At 38.8% G+C, this 15,653-nt stretch overlaps 1 protein-coding gene across 2 annotated transcripts in view; it reads left to right on the top strand.

The window, feature by feature from the left end:
- SMARCC1 (SWI/SNF related, matrix associated, actin dependent regulator of chromatin subfamily c member 1) overlaps positions 1-15,653 on the top strand; it is a 90,121-nt gene that overhangs the window by 19,504 nt on the left and 54,964 nt on the right. For both annotated transcript variants that reach the window (XM_009284477.2, XM_009284468.2), the window contains exons 8-14: positions 2,111-2,236; positions 2,955-3,073; positions 4,303-4,427; positions 5,219-5,278; positions 5,957-5,994; positions 8,602-8,723; positions 12,482-12,553. In XM_009284477.2, the coding sequence (XP_009282752.1) occupies positions 2,111-2,236; positions 2,955-3,073; positions 4,303-4,427; positions 5,219-5,278; positions 5,957-5,994; positions 8,602-8,723; positions 12,482-12,553 (662 nt within the window). The remainder of the gene's footprint in view (positions 1-2,110; positions 2,237-2,954; positions 3,074-4,302; positions 4,428-5,218; positions 5,279-5,956; positions 5,995-8,601; positions 8,724-12,481; positions 12,554-15,653) is intronic.

Below are 15,653 nucleotides of genomic sequence, written 5' to 3'. Positions count from 1 at the left end.
GGCAGCTTTCCAGCCACTCTTCCCCAAGCCTGTAGCGCTGCATGGGGTTGTTGTGGCCGAAGTGCAGGACCCGGCACTTGGCCCTGTTGAATCTCATAGAGTTGGCCTGGGCCCATCGATCCAGCCTGTCCAGGTCCCTCTGCAGAGCCTTCCTACCCTCGAGCAAATCAACGTTCCTGCCCATCTTGGTGTCATCTGCAGACAGATGTTTTAACATGCTGCTGAGTAACAATAGCTGTATTTCCATATATATGGAAAAGCAGGGTGATATTTCTAGAGCTGTAATGAAAATGTCTAAGAGATTTCTTTGGTCTGGAGAGGAATGCTGTTGAAAAAATATTTTGTGAGTGAAAAGGACACACTTACGCATCCCCGGTAGTGCCAAAATTATCATGTTTATTTTGGCCTGACTTGAGGTGTTTTCTGTTAAAGTTAAGTCCTTCCCTTACTGCTGAAGTGCAGCCATCTCGGGGATGAAACCTGACAACTCATTAGAAGGCATAATGGCATTATAGAACGTTTAAGGAGAGGAAGTGGGGAAAATACCATATCTTCATGATGTTTTTGGAAGAATATTGTTAGAGACAAGAACTATCAGGTTAAAAACCTGAGATTACCACGCATGTATTACAGGGCTTAAAATGTATTTTGTGTGCAGAAAGTTTATCTTTTTCTATGATATAGAAGCTTAAAATGTATTTTGTGTGCAGAAAGTTCATCTTTTTCTATGATATGGCCAGAAATACTAGGCGCTAGACAATACAGAAATTAAGAAGCTTCTTCAGGAGAACAAACCTGAATTTTTGAAGCCAGTGGTGCAATTGAAATCTTGTCTGTTCTGTTTTGAGTTATTGGAATGACAACGTTATTTCCAGCAGATTCAACTATTGGGATCAAAATAGAGCTGTGGTCTCGTTGAAAGATTGTGTGCGGCCGTGGACTCCCTCATCCCCTGGTTTCACGCTGCTACAGAAGCTCTTGAGTTCATTTGTCTTAGCTCAGTACCACTGTAGATACTTCTGTATGCTCTTAGTACAGGGCACAGTTTAAGTTTCTTGATTTTACTAAAATCCTTGGCATTGCTAATGAATTATAGCGTATGAATGCAACTGTCCCTAGAGTTAGAGCCAACATGAAAGTGAATGAGAAAACCAGTAGTTGTTTCAAGAATCCCTGAGGGTCATATCTCGCCTTTCTTTATGGAAAGGTTCAACTTAATGGGAACTCTGCTCTTAACTGATGTTGTCATGATGCAAAAAGGCAGTGCTTCTCAATCTGTTGAACATGTGAGTGCTCCAGCCAATGTCAGCAGCCTTATTTAGGTTCTCTACATAATTAGTTTTCTTTCTACAGAAATGATTTGCCTTTCTGGTTTAGCTCATTGCAAGTGAACAATACAGAACAGTTATAATCAAACAGTAGTAAATACTACTTTATTGTCCTTTTACTGGACTTACTCTTTTATACATAACATGCAATGTTGTTCTGTGTGTATGCTGTTGATCTGAACAGCAGGGTTAGAGCAGCTGAGGTCAGAAAATAACTTGGTGTCTGTTCAAATACTACTTATTCCAAGTAGTTACCTGTAAATAACTGGAACACATGCTTTTTGTGTATAAATCATACTAAAGCTCAAGAATTTATTTTCAGCTTTGTAAACTAGAACTTTATTTGAAGATGGATATTTTAAGTCAAGATAGTCAATCTTTCCAAGATATGGCCAACTCTTCTTAATTGTTTTGGTCTTTTGTGGCACGTCTGCTAAGGTGATCTGTATATTTAGAAGATTTTGATGGTAATTTTCAGCATCCAAAGTATGGTCTTGATACAGAGCCGTTGTCCCAGCTGTGAGAACTGACCTCACACTTCAGAAGGCTTAAAAATAACTGAGGAACAGACATGGCATTCAGTAGACTTAACGGGCATGTTCATCCTTTATTGTATTGCCTCATGAAACTGTCATCTATTGCGTGTAAAACCATTACGAGATATTTGGATGTTCAGACCCTGATAACAAAGCTGCAAGTATTTTCCTCATCCTATGAGGTCTGTCATGGAGTTACTTTTTTCGAAAAATATCAGCATGCCGATATGTCGTTCTGTTCTTTAGGTTCATGCCAAGTGGATTTTGGACACAGATATATTCAATGAATGGATGAATGAAGAGGATTATGAGGTAGATGAGAACAGGAAATCAGTGAGTTTTCGACAGAGAATCTCCATGAAAAATGAAGAGGTAGGTGGTTTTCTGCTTAATGGGTGACCTGTTGATATATTAATATTCTTTATCTCTGCATAAGTCAAATTTTTGGCACTCAAAGTTGCTAAAATTAAGCTAGTTGAACAGCTTGAGGTGCCTATGATAACACAGTCTAGTTTAACTTTCTTCTGACATACGTCCTTTATCCAGAAGTGTAAGTGTGCGCTTTGATTTTTATTTTTTCCCCCCTTCCTGAGGATGGTAAGAGACAGGACCCACTCTGTGCTTTCTCATAAATGAAGCCAAGGGTGTGTTAAACAGCATCAGTTAATATTTGATTTCCGAATTCTTCATACTTGTTGAAACTAATTTTTGTATCCCTCCCAATGCTGGAAGTTAGTTAGGACTCTGAAAACACGTTCATTTAACCTTGAGGTCAGGCTACTCACTAGGAAATCTCTCCTGATGGATAGAGTATATTGAACAAGTCACACATTAGCATTTGAATCTTGCTCTGTTTTAAGAGCACAGTTCTTAAGTACATAGCCATTGCAGCATCTGGGGGATCGCTGTAGAAAATTTAGGGGTTTTCTCGTTGACAAATGGAAGTATTCTGGAGCTGAATGTGGTGCATGTTGTGATATTATTGCTTTTAGCTTCTCTGTTGTAGGATGTGTTAAGAAAGAGTGTAGCCTACAGCGTTTCAATAACTGTAGTATTTGGGATGAGCTAACTACTTCACTTTCTCTATCAGCCTGTACGTAGCCCGGAGAGGAGAGACAGGAAAGCAGCAGCAAGTACAAGGAAGAGAAAGCATTCTCCTTCTCCACCCCCGACTCCTGTGGAGTCGAGAAAAAAGACAGGGAAGAAAGGGTGAGTGTCGAAGTCCTGGAATTTGAGGTGAATTTTCTTGAAGAAATGCTTATGGGGAGATCTCTGTCACCTTTCACTTGTCTCACCTTAGATTACAGGAGAATAATTATTTCTACAATAGACTTGGGTGATTTTGCTTGTGCAGTATATCTAATTTCTTTACTACTCTGTAGAAATGTGTTGCCTTCAGGTGGAGGAGAATCTGGTGCAAGTTGTCATGTTACCTGTGTCAGTGACAGGGTTCATTGATGCATCAAGAGTAGAACTTATCAAATGAAAAGCTACTCAGCTGCTTCTAAAATAACTCAGACTAGTTCTGTTAGTGCGGTCATGTAGTACATGTACACTTTTTGAAGTATAACCCCATAAATTACTGCACTTAATTGAGGAGTTTTTTAATCTACATAGCCAGGTATTTTAAAGTCCACTTCTCAAATGCAACTTTAACAGCATAGCATTTGTGGCCTACAGATTAGGGTTTTTTCCAATGCTAGTTTGACCTCTTAAAAAAAAAAAAGTCAATATTATATCCAAATAAAAGCTTATTTATGGGGGTTTGTGTGGATATGGAGGGGAGCACTTTTGAACTAAAAATTCAGGTCTTGTTTAATAGACCTGTTGGGCTCTAATAAGACAAAACTGGAAATTTATCATCTGAGGTGAGAAAGAATTAGTTGATAATCTGAATTACTTTTTTGTTTCATATGTAAAGCCTGAGTTAGATCCTGTAAGGAGAGGTGCGGGTGATTCTGCCTTTGTTCCCAAAATGGCTTCCTCGGTACACAGAATCGATCATACAAGCCAGCCTTTTTCCTTAAATAAGGCAGCATGCCTTGAAATGGTCTGTTGCCTCTTCTGTTCTGTGCAGCAGACGCCCTTACTGCAACTTGAAAAAGGACAAACGTGATTCACTGCTCCCTTGAATCTCACTAGTAGCAAGTGCTGCCAACATGCTAGAGACAGTTTTGGGTTGGAATCAAGATTTATATACAGTGGTGGTCTCCAGTCTTGAAACAGTGGAAAAGACTTTTTTTTTTTGAAGCTTACTTTGTTTTAGTAATAAACAGAGAATATTTTTCATTAACTCCACCAGCACCACTTCCTACAGCATTCATGTTTTCATAAGTGTTTTAACCCAGTCCTTTAACCCTGATATCTGAAGAATAATGTCAAGATCAGAACATCTGACAGTTGCAGCTGGCAGAGAATTTGTGTATGATCTGTTTTAGACAAGCAGCCTTATATGGGAAAAGGAGAGGGCAGAAAGAAGAAGATGAGCAAGAAGATCTTACAAAGGATATGGAGGATCCCACACCAGTACCTAATATAGAAGAAGTGGTACTTCCCAAAAATGGTAAAATGCATACACTGGATTCTCTGAATGTTAAGACAATTGCTTAAACTGCACTGAAAAATACATGTGTATTTTGTCAAGTCTTTGAAATACTTTGTGGCCATGGGGCCGGGTGATCTGTGCCCATCTAAATTTACCTGGTCAGGGATTTGAATGTGACAGCTGAGAAGGGCAGCAGATTCACCTTCTTGTGGCTTTTTGAAATAACATTTACAAAAATCCACTTAAATGTTTAGTTTCACCTATTTTAGGATTGCTCTCACCCATTATACAGAGTTCATGTTTTGGGGGATGGGGTTTTCTGGAGGAAAATAATTGTATGCCAAGTACCCAAGATAAGCACATTAAGTGAGTGGAAACTCTAGCAACATGCCAAATGCATTCAGTTCTTAATCCTTTTCAGAAAAGTGTTGATCTATGCAATACCTGTTAAGTAAAGATAAGTCAGAAAAATAATTTCTTCTATCAGCTATTTTGGGTGTCACACCATTTGGTTTTTACCTGGTTTGAACTTGTGTGTAAGAATTGTTACGTGTTGTACAGGTGGAAGAAGCGCAGTACTTAGTCCACTGGCTGCATGAATAGAAGCTGCTTTGTGTTCAGATGTGAAATTACAGAGAAATCAAACAAATGGTCTGTTGTACTCAGACGGCACAGATGAACTCTTTTGAACTGCAAAGACATGACCACGAAACTGTCGATTGATAAGATAGCAAAGCATGCTAGACTTTGATAATTGTATCTTGTCTGATGGTTACTCATCAGAGTTTCAATCTTGCTTATTTTTGCAGTGAACCCAAAGAAAGACAGTGAAAACACGCCTGTGAAAGGAGGAACAGTAGCAGACCTCGGTAAAACAAACACACAACACCCTCCAGCACCCCCTCCCCTAAGTTTTATAGTAAAGTCTTGCTTGCAGGCCAACAAAGTAAATTATTTTTAAATCTCTCAATTTTAAAAGGAATCTCTAATTCTACTCTTTTATTGAATTAATTCAGTTTTCATATGTATTTGAGTTGAAACGTATTGACTCTCTTTCACTTGCAAGGCTGTTCCCTTGTAGGCATCTTTCTTTTTTTTCTTTTTTTTTCTTTTTTTTAAAATATGACATATAAGCTCTTTCCTGGCAGAATTTTTCTTTTCCTATTGGGAATCAAGGTGAATCACAGGTTCCCTGAGCTTTGCTAAGCCTTTGGCATAACAGAGAGAAACTAGTGTCCCGTATCCTATTATACAAGGCTACATCTAGGGCACTGGGAAAGGCGGTAATTAGGTATGGATTCCTAAGTGTGGAAAAATTCTAATTATCCTTCCTCTGTATTCTTATCTGTTCCCTTGTCTGCAATAGTTGAGTGCCTGCATAAAGATGAGATTGCGTTAATGATGTGTGGTCCACTTTGCTTTCCTCCTCATTTCTCTTCCAAAACAAATGAAATATTCTTTCCAGTTAAGCAATGGCATTGCTAGAAAGGCTTATGAGCAATCAGATGCTTTTTATTAGTGTAATTCTCAATGCTTTTACCTTTCAGATGAACAGGATGAGGAGACAGTGGCAACTGGAGGAAAGGTAACAGCAGCCATTTCTTACTAAGTTTGGTAGAAACTGAGATCATAGAATCATGGAATAGTTTGGGTGGGAAGGGACCTCTAAAGGCCATCTAGTCCAACCCCCCTGCCGTGGGCAGGGACATCTGCAACTAGATCGGGTTGCTCAGAGCCCCGTCCAACCTGACCTGGAATGTTTCCAGGGATGGGGCATCCACCACCTCTCTGGGCAACCTGTGCCAGTGCTTCACCACCCTTATTGTAAAAAATTTCTTCCTTATATCTAGTCTGAATCTCCCCTCTTTTAATTCAAAACCATTACCCCATGTCCTATCAAGATCTTAATCTCATCTTCAGTAACTTAGCCTGTAATGTTTTTCAATTCATGTATAAGATTAAATTATTCACTGATAGGAATGTTGTTTTGCTATTATAAAAATTCTACAAATGCTGTGAGATTATCTTGTATTTTTAAATCTACTATATTAAAAACGAGAATGAGGAGACAGATGCACAGTATTTTCGAAGAAGCATTTTTCAGATGCAAGATTTTTCAAAGATTATGCTTTTTCTTTAGGTTTCAGGACTAAATCTAAACCCCAGATAGGCTTCCTGATCATTTTAATAGAGTTGTCAGGGTAGTTTCTGTATTTAATTGCATTGTTGGTGTGCAAGGCGCTATTTTTAACAGCTTGCCTAGTGTAAGACGGCTGCCTGATCATGCAGGTAAGAAAAGGTCACATCTATGTTAGGTTCATACAGTTGCACTCCTGCATAGACACAGACGTTTGGATTGGTTATACACATAATTAAGAAAATCTGGCTTTCTCTCCATACTGACATATTTATAGTTTTACCATATTTCAGTTCATACATCCAGTTTCTGTATGTGTTTTCAGAAGTGCTCAAAAATCCTTTCTCATGTTTTAAAATGTGGGAAGACGACGACTATAGGTATGCAAACCGCTGACTAGCTAGTAAGCAACCTTTTCTTTAGGTTTTAGGTGCAGGTATCACACCAAGGAGCGGTGGGTGTAAGTATCTAGATACAGACACGTGAACAGAAATAGCCAAAATACAATTCTTAGGCAACCGCTGTTTTCCAAGTTAGGGAAACCAACCCGGAAGGAACGCGACAGCAGGCCTTTCCAGTATGGGAAATGCTCTTTTTTTTCAGTGTAACTTCTCCATCCCTGGGTGTAGAATGACCTGGAACTGTGGGACTCATGCAGCAGCCTTAGTATTTGTTCTATGTTTAGATTGGAAGAGGTTTGCTTTTATGTCCTATGCTAAACAGTGGTTTTTGGGGACGTGGTCTGTTCCTCTCTTTAGGGAATGCATTTTGAGAGGAGAAGGGTATTAGAAGTTGAGGGGATGATGAGAGGAAGGACATCTTTTCTGAATAGCTATTGGCAGATCACTAAATAGTTTTAGAATGATGCCTTGTCTTTAGGGGAATTTAGTCCCCCAAAAGGTATGTCATTGATACCAATGACTCTTTAAGATCTTGCTTTAGGGACTCGATTATTTTTAACAGTCTGTTTCTCTGAAAGCTGTCTGGATTAGTAATTCAGGTAAAGAAAACCATTTAATGTTGAGTTACCTATGGGCTCTTCAGATAGCACCTGAGGGTTTCTCATACAGCTCACATCATGCCCTGACCTTCCTCTTATACTGCCTCCATGCCCTTCTCTATCTTTTTGGATCAGGAAGCGAGCATGTGCTGGAACTCAAGTTGCAGAACACCCGGTGTTCACAGGAGACTTCTGTTGTGAAGCAGCGAAAGTGACCAAAGACTTGTCCCTCTTCTTGCAAATCTTAAAAACTTGCTCACTGATGTCTTCACAGCCCTGTGTGAGCAAACTCGTGGGTCTGTTCACCCTCTGAGTGGAAGCAGATACAGGGACGTGCAGAGTTACAAGTTGAACTTAGTATCTCTTCTTCACGAGAGAGAAATATCCAAGACCAGCTTTAAGACTGGTCAAAGTGAGTTTATCCAAGCAGGAATTCAGGGTCATGAGATGCAGTTTTGCAGACGTGAAGCTATTACTGCTGACAAGTGTCTTCCAGCGAAACTAGAAGTAATGAATCTGATTTCCTTTAATACTCTTCTGAGGAGCGAGAAGGTTAATGGAGGAAGTGGCAAAAATACAACCCATCTCAGACAGTATTAAAAATGGGTGCAGTGTCAGTAACTGGAGATGGCAGCAAGAGCTATGCTGACAGCTTACAAAGTACTCTAGATTCGTGCTGTATTCATTACACGTGGTTGCAGTATACTGCAGAATTGAAATGCAGTGTTTTCTCCCATAGTTAGAGCATGCTTAATTTTATAAACAGGACACGAAGTGTGATCTAACTGTACTGCCAAGTATGTCCTTGAGATTTGAGAGTTGGCTCTGTAAAAACTTTGTAAGATGGCCTTATGCTTTCTTTAATATTTTTATGAACACAGATTACACTTTCTCTCCTCCCTGGGATTTTCCCCACTGACCAGAGATTGCGTCAGGAAAAGTTTATTCTGCACAGGATTGGAAAGCACTTGTTTTGCACTAACTTTGTGCTGGCTGAGAGTTGTTAGGTATGTCTCTTGCAACCTACTAACCGTTGTATTCCCGCCATGATACAGGAAGATGAAGATCCTAACAAAGGCGATCAGAGTCGGTCAATTGATCCAGGTGAAGATAACGTCACAGAACAAACCAACCACATCATTATTCCAAGCTATGCATCTTGGTTTGACTACAACTGGTAAGAAAATAATTTGGAGCTGGGGGAAGACTTAGAGTTTTGGCGGTTGTTTCTCATAAATCAAGCTGAGAGCTGGAAGAAATTACTTTTGTTTAGGTCTAGTTCCCATGTATGGGTACATCTTTTCCATTTAAAAAACCTTTCTGAGCTGACTTCTGGCAGTTTTCAGGGATTGGTAATTAGAAGAGAATTTCGAACGGCATAGATCTTCAGTCTACCTTCTCAGCAATTGATTTTTATTCTTCCCCCCCCCGGGAAAATAATTCCTTTCTCTTCCCTACTTCTCTAGTCCTTGTATGATCTTTCTATGTCTGTATCTACTTCTGAAAGCTGGTGGCTTTTTATTTTGCTTTGGATATTGACTTTGAGGATAAGTCACTGATTATACAGGGAGGACACTTGTTTCATTTTGGAATCCTCCTTGGAGTCAGAGGTTTCTGGTGCGCTATGACCATTAACTCGCTATAGTAACCCTAATGTTCTCTGTATACTCAAACTTCTGTGGTGTGGGAAGAGAAGCAAGTGATTGGGAATGAAAGTCCCTCTACAAGTTAAACTCTCATGTCGTACTTCTTTTTAAATAAAAACTGCTTTGGAAACAGAATAAGGCTTAGTCAGTTGTCTGGAAGGGCTGTCATTTGAGTGTACGTTTTGTCTTAGCTCGAGGAGTTGAGACATTGTTTAGGCTGGAATCTAAAAAGATGTGCTATGACACTTTGATATTAGAATTCATGTGCAACTTCCAAAAGTGCATAACTTTTTATAGTAGTGAATTAAGATGGGATCTGAACTGTTAGTGTAAGGGTTGGTTCAATTTCCAGCTCTGGCAAACTTTGTTACCTTGAGTCAGTTGCTTAGCCTATGTCTGTGCTAGTGGCTTGAGTTGACCTAAATACCCATAAATAGAACCATCCATTTTCTCAGTCCCCTTGCTCTCCCACTTTGAGATGATCCTGGAAGCAGAAAAGCCAAGGATCACATAGTCTGAATTTATAGGTGCTCCAGTTGCTTTGTGAGTGGAAAAGCTCGAGGTGTAGTTCTGTTATGCACGCAGAATGAAACGCTCCGCTGATGCACTTCATAAAGGGATAAAGAACTGTGGATCTGCTGTAGATCAGGAAAGGCAACTTTGCGTAGCTCGAGCTAATTGAGGTTTACTTTAAGCCAAGGTAGGCACATCTGTAGTCTCTGTGCTTCAATTCCTTGTTTGTAAGGTGAAGGTAGAATACTACTTCCCTACTGAGAAAATTATGACAATGACATTTTGTCATGAGATCACTTCTGACACTCTTGTACAAGTGCCTTTTGGGCATGACTGGTAATAATGCTTGGTTAAAAATTCTTGATCGGTGCATTTGTAGTAGCAGCAGTAGTTCTAATGGCATTCCTGAGAGCTGAACCTGCCTGTGAAACACAGCTAAAAGACTAATGCGGTATTTCTGAAGAAAGAGAATAGAATAATAGAATCATTATTTAAATAAGCAAAATAAGAATAAACTTCTTGGTGCATGAGGTGTACTTGTTCTGACCTTGTAAAAGGCAAACTTAAAGCATCTCTGACAGGAACAGTGGACGTCCACAAGGCAGCAGGATGATGTGAAAAGAAGCTTTGATTTTGGATTCTAGCGCTCCAGAAACTGTGTTAAGCTGATTTGGATTTAAGGCTGAAATAACAGCACAGCTGAGACACTGACATTTTTCTGTCTCTGAGCACTTCTTTTCCATTCAGAGAAAGGTTTTTGTAGTTCTGGAGAACTAGAGAGCATATATGTAGCACGGTCCCAGCTCAGACTACAAGTGTTACTGCTGTTGTTGTGCCAGCAAGATGCTTCTTGGCTTATGTAAAAACACAAGCAAATGACTGTCTGCAGCCCTCCCAAATTACAAATATTTAAGGTGTCCGGTCACAACTAATTTAAAGCAAGCTGAAGAATAATTCCAATCTACTTCTCTCAAAATGTTTTACTGCTGTTTTAGAATAGTCATTGCTAAAATTAATTTTCTAGTAAAAAAATAAATTCTATTTAATGCTCAATTCAGTAATCTCTTATGCTTTGGGCAACTTCATTGCAAGAACTAGATAATTTGTTTTTTACTAAAATCTGAGCAGTTTATCGGTTAATCTTCATCTTCAAGTTAGAGTATTTTCCTATGAATGACAAGTTAAGAGTAAGCAGTATCAGTGTAAAAGGACAATTACATGGTAAGTTAAAAGGTGAACGTCTAGGGGGAAGGAAGATTTGTAAAGGATATATTTTTCTGTGTTTCATTAAAAAGTAACAATTCTTAAAGGACCACTGTAGTTCTCCAGATTTTAACCTGCATAAAATACGTGCCGTTCTCTGAGTTTCTGTCTTAAATTACTCTAACAAGCCCTGCACTTCTGACGCTTTTTTGGAAAATGGAAATTTTTTTAATCTTCAAGGTATTTTCTCACTTAGTAATATGTGGGTTAAATCTTAGGTCCCTCAAAGAACTTGCGTATTAAGATCTTAAAGAAAAAAATGAGTTGGCTAATTGAGTTCCATATACTCTGGCTGTTTACTTGCATTGTAATTTTGCTTTGCACTGAAAACCCTCTTATATATCATATTATATGCCATGGATAACACAAAATTATCTTGTTCATTTGTTGCTGGTAGAACTCCACAGGTGCAATCACCCTGCAGTTAAAATGTTTCAGGACCAAATTTCCTTATTTATGTTAAAATAAATCATATCACTTCCTCCAATCCTGTATTTAGGGAATATGAGAATAAATATGAGAATGTGATTTCCTAAGTTTCTGCAGTGCTATTTACATTGTCAGGCTGTAGTGCATGCAGAATGGAAGATTCTGCTAAAAGAACATTTAAACTTAAATGATACGTTACCTGGAACAGCTATGGAAGGAAAAAAGTATTAATGTATCTGCCAAATAACTAAAGCTGAATTTGCTGTGATCTTTACCTTAGTTTATTTTATACACTGCATAGCACCTCATGTGTCATTAGTTCTGCTCTTCTATATGTGGTCAGTTTTTTTCTCCATATTTCTTCCTTGGAGTGCAAAGGGGAAGAATTATTTTTAAGACACTGTTTAGTTGCTCCAAATATCCATATGGATAGTGTGTGGATTTTATTGTCCCAGATGACCAGGGAGGTACTAGCTACGTTCTTGAAGCCAGTCAGTCTCCTACCTGACTTGTGAGCACTAGTAATTACTGTAGATCCGATTTTTGAGTTGACTCAAAGCACTTACTTGCACTCCCATCTTCTAAGTACATGCGGTAAAAGCTTGGTTTCTTTGCGGTATCGGTACTTTGCTGAATGTTCGCACCAGCTAGGCTGGAGAATAAAGATGCTCCGTCAGAATGCAGAACTCGTGAAGGTACAGTTGGCAACGGGCTGCTGCTCGGTACTTTTCCTTCAGAGTTTGATTAGGGCAGCATTGGGTGCATGGTTTTGCTTCAATCAATGACTGAATTTTGTGATGCTTTTTCAATGCAGCTTTGCTTATTTGATGAAATAAGCAAATTTCAAAGGGTCATGCGAGAATAGTAGGGTTTCTAAAAAAAAAAAAAAAAAAAACCAAAAAATCCCCCCAAACCCCCCCCAAAAAAACCCCACCAAAACAAAACAAAAAACCCCCCAAAAAACCACCAAACAAAAATACCCCCTTGCTATAAATGTACTCCCTCAAAGTAGTCATTTGAAGGTTTGCAGAGTACTCCAAGATTATTTAGTATTTGGCATCTGAATTGTGTATTTTTGTTACAGTATTCATGTGATTGAACGTCGTGCTCTTCCTGAATTCTTCAATGGAAAAAACAAGTCCAAGACTCCAGAAATGTAAGTAAAACGTGAATATAGGCTTGTAAGGGTTCGGCAAAATGAAGGAGCTTTCGGTTTCATGAAGCCTGTGGTCCCTTCAGCTGTGCATGTGTTAAGCAGATACTGTCTGTAGGGGCATGAAAGAAAGAGCACCTGTACAACCACTTCTTGTAGTTTGATAATGTCTGTGCATTATTGTAGAGCTAAAACTTTAAATATCAAAGTAATAGTGGTTATCCAGGAAAAATAAAACTAGTTTCTCCCAAGTAATGCTGGAACAAAGTCTTGAACTTTTTTTATGTGGTACAAGACATGATCATCTTCCAAAGACATCTGAAAAAATTCATGATACTGTAGAAACTTAATAATCCTCCTTATTTTTCTCCCTCTTCTCATGCTGTGCTGTATTTTTGAGACTCGGGAGTTTTGTGTGTAAGCACTGATCGTTGAGTTTGTTGTAGGATGCTGTGTCAGACTGTGGAATGGATTTTGCACAGTTATCTCTATTGATTTCATGGTTCCCTGAGCAGCTGATGGGTAATTCTGAAAGTGCAAGTGAGGGTTGAAAAATGGATCTTCACAGGCCTGAGATGTAACTGTGTTTTTGAATATTAGGTAGTCCGATTTAAATCGGAGAGCTGGAGTTGTGCATTGCAAGATGAAAAATATTTTTTCTTATATAGCTGTTCCAAACCCTCTAGTGACATTTTAATTCTGGACATGCCTATTCAATCTAGGTGGAGTTTTCTCAGTTGAATTTAGACCCAGTTTGTACCTAGCTCACCTCCTTGTGGGATCTGGTATCTACTGCAGAACTTCAATGTTCTTAATTCAAAATTATACACACACAGTTGTTTAAACAGCTTAAACAGCTTTCCTGAAGCTGTTTTTTAAAAAAAAAAAAAAAGCTGATTTGTCTTGAAGATTATTTCGTATTTGGCATCTGAATTGTGTATTTTTGTTACAGTATTCATGTGATTGAACGTCGTGCTCTTCCTGAATTCTTCAATGGAAAAAACAAGTCCAAGACTCCAGAAATGTAAGTAAAACGTGAATATAGGCTTGTAAGGGTTCGGCAAAATGAAGGAGCTTTCGGTTTCATGAAGCCTGTGGTCCCTTCAGCTGTGCATGTGTTAAGCAGATACTGTCTGTAGGGGCATGAAAGAAAGAGCACCTGTACAACCACTTCTTGTAGTTTGATAATGTCTGTGCATTATTGTAGAGCTAAAACTTTAAATATCAAAGTAATAGTGGTTATCCAGGAAAAATAAAACTAGTTTCTCCCAAGTAATGCTGGAACAAAGTCTTGAACTTTTTTTATGTGGTACAAGACATGATCATCTTCCAAAGACATCTGAAAAAATTCATGATACTGTAGAAACTTAATAATCCTCCTTATTTTTCTCCCTCTTCTCATGCTGTGCTGTATTTTTGAGACTCGGGAGTTTTGTGTGTAAGCACTGATCGTTGAGTTTGTTGTAGGATGCTGTGTCAGACTGTGGAATGGATTTTGCACAGTTATCTCTATTGATTTCATGGTTCCCTGAGCAGCTGATGGGTAATTCTGAAAGTGCAAGTGAGGGTTGAAAAATGGATCTTCACAGGCCTGAGATGTAACTGTGTTTTTGAATATTAGGTAGTCCGATTTAAATCGGAGAGCTGGAGTTGTGCATTGCAAGATGAAAAATATTTTTTCTTATATAGCTGTTCCAAACCCTCTAGTGACATTTTAATTCTGGACATGCCTATTCAATCTAGGTGGAGTTTTCTCAGTTGAATTTAGACCCAGTTTGTACCTAGCTCACCTCCTTGTGGGATCTGGTATCTACTGCAGAACTTCAATGTTCTTAATTCAAAATTATACACACACAGTTGTTTAAACAGCTTTCCTGAAGCTGTTTTTTTAAAAAAAAAAAAAAAGCTGATTGTTGTCTTGAAGTATTGTAGGTTTTTTCATATATCAAATGATCAACTTCTGATCTGACTTAGCAGTGTAACAAGATAAGCTGCTGATTTTGCATCGAACGCTTATCTTAAAAATCTACTGCAAGGCTTCTTGTGCGCATTAGCAAAAGTACATCTCCCCTTCTCTGAGAATTTTCTGTTACAACAGTAAACTTAGTTATTCAGAGTAATCTTGAAAGGTGGTTCATTAGAGAAAGATAGTCAACATCAGGCTTTTGAACAATGTGCTTGTTTCTATTAAATAAAAAAATTTTTTGAACAATGTGCTTGTTTCTATTAAATAATCCTAAAACCTGAATTCACCAAAAAAATCATGAATTAGAACACCATTTGTACACTTGTTGACTTGGACAGTGGAACTAAGCTAATTGTGATCGCTTTATCGTGGTATCAAGTCTTGGACTAGTTGCAGAGCAGCTTTTGGAGATTTTAAACCATTTTTTTAAATTAACTGCTAAATGAAGCATTTGAGGTGTCTTCTCAGTATGTTGTTTTAACATCAGCAAAGCCGTGCATCTTTCGTACATAACAGTTCTTCAAACTAACTTTTTTTCCTCAGTTCCTCCTCTGTGGAAATGATAGTGGTAATAGCATCCTGCATCGCTCTCCCAGCAGGTAAACAAGGCAGACTTCAGAGTGTTCTTGTCCGAGAATCGCCTCTTCTCAGGCATGACTGACGTTTTGTGAGGCTTCTGATCTAATCTTGCGATAGAAATTAGAAACTAAGCTTTTTCAGCCTGGAGAGGAGAAGGATTGGGAGACCTTATAGTAGTTGCGCAATACATGAGGAGGTTACTGAGAGGGTGGAGCCAGGCTCATTACTGAGGTGTGAGGAAGGAGAAAAATAGGTCAGACTGAAACACAGCAAGTTCTGTCTTTATATAAGGAAAACTTTTAACTCTGAAGAAAATGAAGCACTGGGATGGGGCCCTGGGAAGTTGGGAATGTTCTTCATCAGAGTCTTTCAGGCCTTGCTGGACAAAGCCCTAAGCAACCTGGCCAAAATTCAGTGCCGACCATGGTTTGAGTAAGAGATTGGCTTGGAGACCTCCTGAGGTCCCTGGCACCCTGAATGATTTTCAATCTGTAGTCTTTACTCACAACTTCTCTACACGTCTGAGTTGCAGAGGTAACTATAGCTGCATCACAGTGA

Source organism: Aptenodytes forsteri, unplaced genomic scaffold (assembly GCF_000699145.1).
Source record: "Aptenodytes forsteri isolate BGI_AS27 unplaced genomic scaffold, ASM69914v1 Scaffold428, whole genome shotgun sequence".
In the NCBI taxonomy this organism is placed as follows: domain Eukaryota; kingdom Metazoa; phylum Chordata; class Aves; order Sphenisciformes; family Spheniscidae; genus Aptenodytes; species Aptenodytes forsteri.
Note: the sequence above shows the minus strand (reverse complement) of the source record. Positions and strands in the feature narration are given on the sequence as shown.